Here is a 12962-nt window from a genome sequence, read left to right on the forward strand (position 1 = left end):
CAAGACATGGAGAAGCTCCAAGAACCTTGTGGTAGATATGGTTGTCTTGGCCTTGTGAGGAGCTCCATGCATCTTTCCTTGAATGCAAGCCCTACAAACACGATCTTTGCAAAAGGAAACATCTTCTTTTAATCCGAGAATGTGGCCTCCCTTGTGGAGACTTTGCAACGTCTTCATGTTGACATGGACTAGTCGGCGATGCCATAACCAACCCTTGTCACCTTTAGCAAATAGGAAAAGAGCGGATGAAGTTGTCTTTCCGGACAAGTCAACAACATACAACCCGCTCTCCACATATCCAACAAAGGCTACAGGGAGTGTCTTGCTCCACAAGAGGACCACCATATGTTCATCGAAAAAGGTAAAAAGACCCATGCGTGCAATTTGATAAACGGAAAGTAAATTGTAACCAAGGGTCTCGACAAGGAGTACATTCACAAGTGAGATGTTGGGTGTTACCACCACCTTGCCAAGAACCAATACCTTTGAGCTTGTTTTGTCACCATATGAAATGGTAGAATGTGATGGCTCGAGGTCGACAACAATTTCCTTGCTTCCGGTCATATGAGTAGTGTCTCCACTATCAACCACCCATTTAGCACCACCGGAAGCATAGTCCTACAAGGAATCAAGTCATGGATTTAGGTACCCATTTCTCAATGGGTCCTATCATATTAGTAACAAGGGGTTTGGAAACCCAAATAGTCCAATCAATGTTGTCCTCATAAGGACCAACAAAGCGAGCACGAATATGTCCATAGTACTCAACAAAAAGAACATGAGAAGGGTTGTTAGCACCAGCATAGCCCCTTGTGCTGGGATCGAGAACTCCACCCCTCCTTGGGTTAGATTCACCTCCCTCACGGGTGATACCCATGTTCTCGTTGTTCTTCTTATTCTTGGTCCTTCTTCTTCTCTTTCTCTTTGGCTTGGTAGCCACACCTCCTTCATTCCCTCATTGGCTCCATATTTAGCTTCAATGACTCCTTCCAAGTATTGGGCTTTGATTTGGAGTCTATCAATCTTGGACTTCAAACGATTGACTTCATCTACATGTTCCGGGTGAGGGTGAGTGATATCAAACACTTGGACCTCCTTCTCCTTGTTCACCCGGAAATGCTCCATCAATGCTTCTTCTTGGAGAGAGTTCATCTTCATGAGTAAGCGCTTGTGGCTCTCCAAAGTGGCAATGTTACCTTCATGATTGCAACAAACATGGTCCTTGCTCAAGGGAATGTATTCCTTCAACGCTTCCTCTTGCATGGAATTGATGTCCATGAGCTTGACCTTTCTCCTCTTCAAAGAGGCAATCTCTTCCTCATGATCACAACAAGTGACCTTCTCTTTGCTCATGCGGAGGCACTCCATCAAGGACTCTTCTTGCATGCCATTCAAATCCAAGAGCTTGGCCTTGGTCTTCTCAAGAGCTGCGATCTCTTCATGATTGCAACACAGTACCTTCTCCTTGCTCAAGCGATAATACTCATCCAGCTTCTTCTTGAAGGGAATTGACCTCCAAGAGAAATGCATTATGCCTCTTCAAAGAGGCAACTTGATCTACAAGCTCATCACAACAAGAGTTAGGCCCTTCAACTTCTTTCTCCTTGTGAGCTTCCTCTTGAGGATGATCAATTGACTTAGAGAGAATTGCAAATTCCAAGGATTTGAAGTCCTTGGTGAGCGTTGAAACTTCCTCAAGTAACAAATCATGGTCATCCTCAAGAAAAAGCTTCTCCTTCTTGAGCTCACTCACCAAGGCAAGAGCCTTATCTCGATCCTTGGTGAGTTGGGAGATGATAGCATTGTTAGAGACTTCAAGGGTAATAACACTTGCTTCAAGAGACATGCGCAAGTTTTGCTCCTACTCATGGGCTTGAGTAAGAGAGGCAATATCGTTTGCCGCCTCCCACTCAAGCCTGTCCTTCTCCTCTGTAAGGTCTTGAGCCACACCAAGTTGAGCCATGAAGGCCTCAACATGGGTCTTGGTATCCCCTTGCATGTTAGCGAGAAAAGCATCCAAACCCACAATCTCACGCTTAATGGTAAGACTAGTGGAATCATCAATAGATATGGCATTAGATGAAGATGTAGGTTTGGAAGGGGATTCTACCTCCGACGATACCTTTGCCATAAGGCAACGGGAGTTGTTGGCGACGAGGTTCTCATTAGAGAGTCGAAGAGGGAGTTGGAGAGGGTGGAGATGGCGATGGCGGCCACTCCCTCTTCTTCCTTGTTCGAGCTCTTGTCTTCACGCTCTTCACCTTCATTGGAGGAATACTCCTCACCGATAATGAAAGCTCTAGGCTTCTTGGTGAAGGAGACCTTGGCGTCACCGGGCTTGGAGGAGAACTTGGAGAATCTTTTGGAGAGGGATTTGAACTTGTCCTTGCGGATGAGCCTTCCACCATTGTATTCACATATCTCATAGGTACAATCCGCAACAAAATGACTTTTGTCGCTGCAATTTTAGCACGTTCTCCCCCTTTGCCCTTCCCTTGGGCTCTTGGAGAAATTTCTCGGAGAGTCACGAGGAGAGTATCTTGAGCTTCCTCTTGGTCTTGATATTCTAGTCTTGTTCCCATCGCAAAAGCTCTTGGCGGTGAGAGCCATGTGTTCATGATAGTTGGTCTTAAGATCATCCAGACCCTACTCCATGTGATCCTGATCACTTTCACTAGCTTCATGTTCCCTCATCTTCAAAGCGAGGTTGGGCATGCGAGTGTTGTGAGCACGTGCGACAAGATCCTCCGCATTCTTCTTGGAGATGTCCAAAGCGATGACTTTGCTAAGGACTTCATCGGATGTCATAGTGCGGAAGGAGGCATTTCGGCGGATGGTCGTCAACTTGACTTCCTCATATGGGAGGAGAGCGTTGTAGAACTTTCGCTTGATCCAATGGTCATCCACAAAAGTTGCTTCATGATCTTGCATTTGCACGGAAAGAGCGATGAGGCGTCGTACATCTCTTTGGGAGATTTTCGTTCAATCATGACAATGTTGTCGGCCACGTTGTTCACTTCATCGAAAAGAGAGCTTTGAATGATCTCATTTCCGAGGAAGAGCTTATTGAGTTTATCCCATGCTTCTTTCACGTTCTTGAGCGAGCGAATATGAGCGCGGTCCTTGGGTGTGACGACCATGTGGATCATGTTGATGGCGGTGGCGTTGAGTTGGTCATCCACCACTTCTCTTATTGTCAAGTTTCTTGGATCTCGTGGTGAGTAACCTTCCTAAATGATGCGCCATAGCTCGGTGGAAATGCCAATTTTCAAAGCTATTGGACTCAAGTAGCAGTGGTGAACCATGAGACAAAATATGTGGCATTGGAATAGAAACATTTATGGTGTAATCACTTGGTGGTGGCACCGCATGATTACCCCTTAAATGTTCCACAACCGGTGGTTCCTCCACTACTAGGAAAAGGGCTATAGCTGCAGGGAATAGTGCCGGCGCACCATCATTGACGCGCGCCGGTGACAAATACCGCCGGCGCACCATATTAGGGCCGCGCCGGCGAAGAACAGATACTGCCGGCGAACAAACAATTTAGTGCGTCGGGAATAAAATTCGAAGAGGTCTGGCCGGAAGCAAAAAATTCACTTGGTAGTACCACCGGCGCACCACCATAGAGGTGCGCCGGGGGTAAGGTGCCCAGATTTTTCTCTCCACACCCCCTCGGGAATCGCCTTTTCAGTTTTCAAAAAAATAAAACAAAATGGTAGAAAATTCAAAAAATTAAATCCTTTGATATGTCCAATACTTATGTAATCTATTTTTAGTGAAAATTTGAAAAAATGAATTTCGATATATTATGCAAAATGGCGTCATCTTTCGGTAAAACGGGATTTCTAGTTGCATATGACCTCCGATGAAAGAACTTTTTTATATCAAAATCTATCTACGCGAAATTTCCTATCCGAATTCAACGACCTATGGTCGTTTGGACAAAAAATGGATTCGTCAATTGGAAAACAGAAACAGGACTTTTTCCAGGTTTAAGATTTGGGTGAAAAAAAGAAAACAATTACCTCCGGCGCACCACCATACTAGGTGCGCCGGCGGTAAGCCGTACTATATATTCAAGCCGGCCCTCCTCCCTCTTCTCCTTCCTCACTTCTCCCCCTTCTCCTCTTCTCCTTGCAATACTCACCGACGGCCTTCTCCTCCTCCTCCGGAGACATCCCTCCTCCACCTCGGGCCTCCTCCTCCGACGTGAGCTCCTCCTCCCCCTCCTCCTCCTCCTCAACCTCCACCTCCGGCCAACTCCTCCTCCTCAACCTCCACCTCCGACCAACTCCTCCTCCTCAACCTTCACCTCCGGCCAACTCCTCCTCCTCCACGTCCACGTCCATGTCCACGTCCACCTCCGGCTTACTGTTCCTCCACCTCCACCTCCGACCTACTCCTACTCCTCCTCCTCATCCTCATCCTCCTCCTCCTACTCCTACTCCTACTCCTACACCGGCGCGGCAACGACAGCAAGGTGGCCCACAGTAACACGCAAAACGAACCCGAGCTAGATCTAGATCTAGATCGTTTTTTTTTTGGTTTCATGGATAACTTACTACCGACGCACTAGGCAGGTGCGCCGGGGATAACTAGCTGGTGCGCCGGCAGTACCTCGTTATCACCAGCCCGTTCCCACCGGCGGGCGCTGGTGCGCCGGCAGTAGGCAAATTTGGTGCGCCGACAATAAGCGTTTTCCTAGTAGTGCTCCTTCCCTTTTGATGAAGTGCCGACATCCCCAAGTTCCACCTCTTGAGGGATTTTTGTCGATTGAGCGACAAAGCCAACAAGAGGAATTGGATTAACTTGTGGTGGGGGAACCTCGGCACTTGCCTTAGGATCTATGGCGGGGTTTGGTTTTGGAGCAACCAACTCCATCATCATAGCCTTCATTTGGCTTACGATGGATAAATCCAATTTCTTGAGGTAATCCAAAGTAGCTGTTGTGCTATCGGCGTTTGATGGTGGAGGTGGTTGCCCACCGATAACCTCTTGTTCGACCATTTCTTAGGCGGTAAAGCCCGAGCAAGAAAACCTTGCTCTGATACCAATTGAATGGATCGTTAGCGAACAAGAGGGGGGGGGGGTGAATGGTCGCTAAACAATTTTTATAGATTTTTCAATTTTTAGGTGCGATGCGGAAGTAAAGTTGGTGACTTTGATGATAGGGTGTTCCTAGTATAATCCTAGCGATGCAACGAGTAAAGGAACCGAGAAAGATAGTAAAGAGAGGGAGCGAAACAACCGGGGTAGCGGAGATGAGGCGAGGTTTGTTTCCCGCAGTTCCTCCCACAAAAGGGAGTACGTCTGCGTTGAGGAGGTGCGAACCACGAAGGCTCGGCGGCCACACAGGCCTCACCTTGTTCCTCGAGAAAGCCCTACATAGGAGCTTCCCCTTCTCCACTAAGTAACCGGTCGAGGCGGCGGTACCTTCACAAGGTTGGGGCGAGCTCCACAAACACCGGAGGCTCCCAACACCCTATGGGGCTAACACAACTCCAAGCTAGCCTCCATAGGAGCACATCCTCCAAGATCCCACCATAGGAACTCTAACTCCAAGATCCACTAAGGACTAGATGATATTGGTGAAATCTCTCTTGGTAGAACTATAGATCGGGGTCTCCTCCACCACTCCTCAAAGTTTGGGCAAAATTGGTTGGGTAGGTAGGGAGATCCTCAAGGTTTGAGCTCAGCAAGAATGGAGGAGAGAGAGAGAGAGAGAGAGAGAGAGAGAAGAGTTGAAACGAGCCGGGAAAAAGGGGCGCATTTATAGGTCCCTCCAAATCCAACCGTTATGTGCCCCTTGAGTCGAACTATAAATTTGGGTAATACTCCCCATCGAATATTTCAACAATCCCTATACTTGTGGGCATCAGCCACCTCCACTCCCGCCATTTCGCACTCCACCGCACGTCGTCGCCTCGATGCCATGCCGCTGAAGAAGTTCCACTGCCCACGCAACGCTTCCGCCGATGATCACACACCGCCATTGAAGAAGCCCAAGAAGCGGGGGCAAACGAAGGTGCGCCCACCGGGCTAGAGCGACACCCAGTGGATGGCAGCCGTCAATCGACGGGCGGCCATCTCGGCTGACCATCGCGAAAGGATCTAAGATCCCTATGGAGCTGTTGTTTCTCCATAGTGGCCGCTGGTTTTGTTCTACGTGACAACATTAGATTTTTCTGGCCCTTTTGCGGTCTCTTTTGGCCCCAAAGATCCCTCCCCCCCCCCAGATTCCGGGGGTCACTTACCCCAGAGATAACATCCTGGGGCTATAAGTAGGACTCCCTTCTTTTCCAAGGAGGTAGCTCGTTTTTTCTCTCCTCCATTATTTCAAATCTTAAACTTGGTGAATCTCCATCTTTAGCCAACCAATAAAGAACCCCTTTAGGGAATCGAAGGAGGAGTGCTGGATTAACACTTGGATCAAATGAATTCGAATTTTCTCTTGATTCAATTAAGAAACATGTAACTCGACGTATTCATAGTGGAGACCCTTGTGAATAGATCATCTTAAGGCTTGTTTGGTATTTGTAAGAGCTTGATTGAATATGGTGTTAGGAGCCTCCAATTGATCTGTGGAGTGTGCCCCAAGCTTGTGTGAAGATTTGGTAGCCACCTCTACCGACACCTTCTAGGGGAACATGGATTCACCTTTGTGATGGGTTCACCGAGAATAAGTTGAAGCCTTTGTGGCGTTTGTGGACTTTTTTTTCGCACCACACCTCTCCAACATAAACAAACTTCCCCTCAGAAGGAAAGAACCATGGGAATTAAATCTTCCGTCACGTCTCCCATGGCAATTACTCCAATCCTTTACCTTGCTTCTTTGTGTTTATCTTTGTTCTTGATCATGCAGGTTGCTCACTTTGCATTTAATCAGCTTTACTTTCTTGCTAAGCCATAAAAAATGAAAAAAATAGAAAAAATTGCTAGATCCTATTCACCTCCCTCTAGTTGCGCTTCCCGGCCATTTAGAAGTTCATTAGCAATAGAAATCAGTGCTCAAATATCTATTAGTGAAGTTTTTTCTTGGAAACTTATTGTTGTAACTAGTCAAGTTGCATTCTTTAATGTGGAGCCCAACAGGATTATTTGGAAGTTTTCAACTAAGAAAGAGTTTATATGAAACATCCCTACAATGTCTTTACTGAAAGGCAGGTTAAATATCTAGCTACACTACAGGAAAAATTATAATTAGAACCACTAAATATCACAAGAAAAGAAGAATTGTAATGGCCTGGCAGAGATTTTGAACGTATTGTGGTTCAATAAATTCTTATATTGTCAATGTATGTGCTATTATGTCCTGCTAAGTTGATAATTTTCTACCCACAAATCCAATTCGAAACAATTTGAATAAATATTATGCCAATCTCTTTGCTAATTCAGGCAGTCATTCTTCCTTGCAGAGCCTGTGGCGCATGGCGAGGCTTAGAAATTGAAGGAATCAAGTCGGCATGAAGTTTCCTAAGAGCCTTTCAACCTCTCTGGTATTTTTTTCTTTCTCCTTGGAGCTTTATTTTCCCTGCCATTAAATGGATTTTTCAATGAAGCAATGTCAATTTGTCGCCATACACCATATGACTCAAGAGACCTATAATTAGACACAAAGGAGAGCTACCAACATATTTTTTTATTAATTGATGAAGCTAAGAGTTAAACTCGAGATTTTAGGCTTTTATACCATGTCAAACTCGTAGACTAGCAGCCAATGTATCCAAACGTCCGAAGTTTCGAACATGGCTACTGCAATCCACCTATACCGTAACAATGGTGACAAGGACCAACACGACGTCAAGTACAATTTTTGATAAGGAAGTCCACGTATCAGGAGCGGCCGGTTTGGCTTCTGCTTCTTTTAATATTCACCTGGATTCATTGCAGCAACCGCTCGGACACATTAAATCTGCTGCTTCCCCCTGTCTCGGCTGCTCCTTCTTCTTCCCAGGCGATGGCGGTGTTTGAGGTCGATCCAACTCCATGGCTGCCGCGGGTCCACGAGATCATCGATGGCCGGCTGGCGCGATTGCCGTGCACCTTCTACTTTCCATCGCAAGATGCTCCGGCAGGGCATCTCTCCTACTGCATAGCGTTGGTGGAGCCGTCACCTCCGCTGGCGGTGTTGGCTCTCTGGAGAGATCAAGTGCGCGACTTCCTCATCAGGCCGCTGCAACGCAATGTGGTAACATCTCAGCCTAGCTTGTTCGGAGTGGGTCTTTATCAGATGAGTAGTCCCAACTCTGTCAATGCGTTAGTTCAGCATGGGCAATACCAGATTCAAAATAGGCTGCTTCGGTTTGTGCATGTTGGAGAGGCGCCGAAGAATCACCGTGCGACGCTAGGTTTCCGTCGTGGATGGCTGATGTTTCTTGGAGTGCACCCAGATTATCGCAACGACTATTATATTGCTCGTGCTGTAGCTACTTTTGGACAATATCATACCTGGAATAGCAATGATTCTGTGAAGGATAGGGTGCTCGTGTATGCATCCTTCCCTTCCCCTTAGTTAATGCCTCGTGATGTTGTCTTTGGCAAGTTTGCTTCAGTAGGAGGGGCTAAGGAGTCTTGGACTTCTCCAGTATATATCCTTACAGCTGAGTTTGCAGATGCACTACCTGCTGATGAAAACCAGATGCCATCTGATGGAAACCCCCATCCTTTTCCAGGAGAGTTGCAGCAGAATAATAACTTGTTTGTCAACCCACAATTTCCTAAAATTGGTTGGGATGCAGTAAACAATCTTGGGAAAGACATGCAAGGTGAGCAAGGTGGCAATCATGGTCAGCAAGGTGGATGGAACCAGATGGACCAGGTGCAGGAAGTTCAGGAAGTTCAGGAAGTGTTGCAGGAGATGCACGAGTCCATGGTGGTCAATTTTTCTGACAGCTCCAGCTCCTCTGTTAACATGTTGGATGTGCAACAACAGCAGCAGCTGGGAAATCTGCAAGTGCTATACAATGAGCTGAACATTGGAATGGTGCACACTGTATTTGGGCCTGTCTTGCCCCTGGGATGGTGTGTGCACGTGCTCTTCAGTTAGTTCTACCCTCTCTGTATAGCAAAACTATGCCAGAGGTCATGAAGATTGATCCTTTTGTGTTTCTGAAAAAGCTGTCTGGTGTTGCTTTTTCAATTATTGATTTATAGAGGGGAGATAAGGATCTGCTGTATCAGCCTCAGCCAAGCCAACCAAATCTAACTTTGTCTTATGGAGGAGAGGAGAGGATTGTTAAGGAAGAGAGAGAGCAACCAGCTGGGCTAGAATAGATGGCAGTCCATTCCATGTCTGCCAATGGCAAAAGTAGAAAGATGAGGAAGTCTGTTACACCACTAGTGCAACCTTCAGAGAGAAGATTCACCAGGAGTTGTCTTAGGATAGATGGATATAGGCCAACACCTATTTTGTCTGCTCAGCCAAAGATCAAGAAGAAGAGTAGGGCAAAGAATTTGTTGCTGCCAAGGGAAAAGGAAGCTCAGGCCCAGGAGCAAGAGGAGGCTCAAGAGAATGAGGAACAAGCTCATGTGCCAGTCATTCCTATTGCAGTTGTTCAGAGAGTTGGACATGCTTTGGGGATTGTAGCTGACAAGTTGAGCAAGGAGCAGCTTGAAGCTGCACCTAGAGAGAAGAAGGATAAAGAGTCTACTGATGAGTAAGCAGTTGGTCATGATATATATATGGCACTGTTGGTGGTCCTTGGGTGGTGCTTTTGGTATACCAGGTGGAACTCATGTGTGGAGTCTGGTGTGGGGCCTGGTGTGGGTTTTGGTACTTCTTTTTGTTAAATAACTTGCTACTACTGTCAGTAATGTTGCTATCTGCTCTGGGTTGTTGGTGTGGACTGATATTTTAGCCATGATTGGCACTATGTGTCAATTTTATGTTCCTTGATATGTTATTTCCTGTGAGTAAGGTAACTAAAAGAAAATGGCGTGTGTTATGTTGGAATGTGCGTGGATTAAATTCTGAAAATAGGCAAAGGGAAGTGAGAGCAAAAATTGAGGAAAGTGAATGTGATATTATATGTTTGCAAGAAACTAAATATGAATCTTTTGACTGGAAATTTATCAGAAAATTCTGTCCAAAGAGGTTTGATAGCTTTGCTTTTTCTCCTTCTGTGGGAGCTTTTGGGGGTATCATTATTATATGGAACTCCTCTGTGTTCTCTGGGTTATTGGTATATTCAGTAAAATATGGTGTCCAAGTTAATGTCACATCAAAGCATAATAATGATTGCTGGAGTTTGGTTTGTGTTTATGGGCCTTGTCAAGGTGAAGAAAGAGACAACTTTGTGTCCTGGTTGTACAATTTACACATACCTATTGATGACAATTGGATTATTTTGGGGGATTTTTATTTTGTGAGATCCCAAGATAATAGGAATAAACCTGGTGGTGATATTAATGACATGTTTTTGTTCAATGAAATTATCAGGCAATTGGGTGTATTGGAATTACCTATAAAAGGCATAGCTTACACTTGGTCCAATATGCAGAAGGATCCTCTCCTAGAACAATTGGATTGGTTTTTTACCAGTGCTAATTGGATTTCTGATTATCCCAATACAATGGTGTTCCCTGTGGCAAAAATTGGATCTGATCATGTTCCTTGTGTGTTGAATGTAGACACTAATATACCCAAAGCTACAATTTTTAGATTTGATAATTATTGGGTCAATATGCCAGGATTTATGGAGTGTGTTAAAGGAAAGAGAGTATATAAAGAGTTATAGTTCAGCTATTTTGGCAGATAAACTGAAAACTCTAAGGCATGAGCTAAAGAAATGGCATGTGAGTCTGGCTAAGCTAAAGCAAATTATCAAAAAGTGCAATAATGTAATTCTTACAATGGATACATTGGAAGAGCAGAGACCTTAATTTCAGGAAAATAGTGAAGATTCATTTGGATGGTTTGCTTTTGGCTGAGTGTAACTATTGGAGGAAACGTTGTACTATATGTTGGATCAAACAAGGTGAAGATAACACAAAAAATTTCCATGCTATGGCCACTGAGAGATATAGGAGAAATGCAATTGCTATGGAAATGAAGTGACTGATCATCGGGGAATGGCTAGTTTATTTTGGAGGAAATATAAGGATAGAATGGGCAGATCAGAATAAATTTCGATGCAGTTTGATTTATCTAGAATCTTGCATACAGTGGATGGACTACATGAGCTAACTAGGCCATTTGAGGAAAAAGAAATGGATGAGGTAATTAAGAATATGCCAGTAGATAGAGCTCCTAGGCCAGATGGCTTTAATGGGCTATTCTTGAAAAAATGCTGGCCCATTATCAAGCAGGATTTTTACAAGCTAGCTACTGACTTTCATGATGAATCCATTCAGCTAAAGAACATAAATGGATCTTTTATTACCTTGGTGCCCAAGAAACCAGTGCCTTTGCAAGTCAATGACTTTAGGTCCATTTCTTTAACTAGTGTGTGTGTGTGTGTGAAATTCTTAACAAAGTTGGCTGTTAATAGATTGCAAGACAAGATTGTTTCATGCATACACAAAAATCAATATGGGTTCCAAAGAGGTAGATCGATACAAGGTTGCTTGGCTTGGTCCTTTGAGTACGTGTTTCCGTGTCAAGCATCTAAAAAGCCAATTATCATTCTCAAGTTGGACTTTGATAAGGCTTTTGATACTATTGAGCATGAAGCAATATTACAAGTGATGCAATATAAGGGGTTTAATGCTAAATGGATTAATTGAGCTAGAAATATTTTATCTACTTGGACATCCTCTATTATCTTGAATGGAATCCCTGCGAAATAGTTTCAGTGTAAAAGGGGTGTCAGACAGGGGGACCCAATATCTCCACTGTTTTATCTGTTTTTCTCTGATCTGTTCAGTTGGTGCTCAATGATTTAGTATAGCAAGGCCTACTGTCACTTCATATTATCACTAATGATCCAGATTTTCCTATTGTGCAATATGTTGGTGATACTTTGCTGATACTCCCTGCTGAAAGGAAACGATTATTGTTGATAAAGGAGACTTTGAGGAAATTCTCCATGTCCATTGGGTTGAAGATAAATTTTGATAAATCTCAAATGCTGCCAATTAATGTGTCAGATGATCTATTACATGAACTAGATGCTGTGTTTGACTGTCAAGTGGGTAGGATGCCTTTTACTTACCTAGGATTACCTGTGGGTACTACCAAGCCAACCATTACTGAATTATCTCCTTTGGTGTGTCGTTTGGAAATAAAGTTGTCCTCTAGTTCCAACTTTTTATCATAAGGAGCTCGTTTGCAACTCATCAACTCTGCTTTGGCCTCCATGGCCCTGCATTTTTTGTGCTCTTTGCAACTTCCAATTGGGCTGACTAACCAACTGGATAGAATTCTGAGGCAATGTTTGTGGAGGGATAAAGATGGTATGCCTAAGCAATCCTTAGCAGCATGAGAAATGATATGTAAACCAAAGCTGAAGGGAGGACTAGGGATTATAAATTTCCAAAAACATAATGTTGCTTTGCTGATCAAGTTTTTGGATAAGTTCTATAATAAAAAGGACTTGCCATGGGTGAACTTGGTTTGGTTTGCACACTATGAAGGACGGATTCCTCATGCGGAGAAGCTATGTGGATCATTTTGTGGCGTGATGTCATGAAACATGTTGATAACTACAGGGGTGGCTGCAATAATTCCTGATAAAGGGGACACTATGCTGTTTTGGTCTGACAATTGGAAAGTGAATGGATCATCTGTATCCATGTGTCATAGATATCCTAGATAGTTTTCTTATGCATTATCTCCTAATTCTTCACTAGCTCAGGTGTTTCATGAGGAGGATATCACTTCACTGTTTTATTTGCCATTGTCTACACAAGCTCATCGGGAATTGGAACAACTCAAGCAAATGATGCAGTGCAACCCCTTGACACAGGAGAATGATCAGTGAGTTTATTGTTGGGGTGATAAATATTCTCCAGCTAGCTTT

At 44.4% G+C, this 12962-nt stretch overlaps 1 protein-coding gene across 1 annotated transcript in view; it reads right to left on the reverse strand.

The window, feature by feature from the left end:
- The window catches only part of LOC124648613 (putative uncharacterized protein DDB_G0271606), a gene marked incomplete at its 3' end in the record, with an annotated part of 5267 nt that extends 3421 nt beyond the window's left edge, over positions 1–1846 (reverse strand). Inside the window, exon 1 of the mRNA XM_047188341.1 lies at positions 1576–1846. Coding sequence (XP_047044297.1) covers positions 1576–1846 — 271 coding nt within the window. The remainder of the gene's footprint in view (positions 1–1575) is intronic.
- Between the last annotated feature and the right edge of the window lie 11116 nt (positions 1847–12962).

This window comes from Lolium rigidum, chromosome 4 (assembly GCF_022539505.1).
Source record: "Lolium rigidum isolate FL_2022 chromosome 4, APGP_CSIRO_Lrig_0.1, whole genome shotgun sequence".
Taxonomy (NCBI): domain Eukaryota; kingdom Viridiplantae; phylum Streptophyta; class Magnoliopsida; order Poales; family Poaceae; genus Lolium; species Lolium rigidum.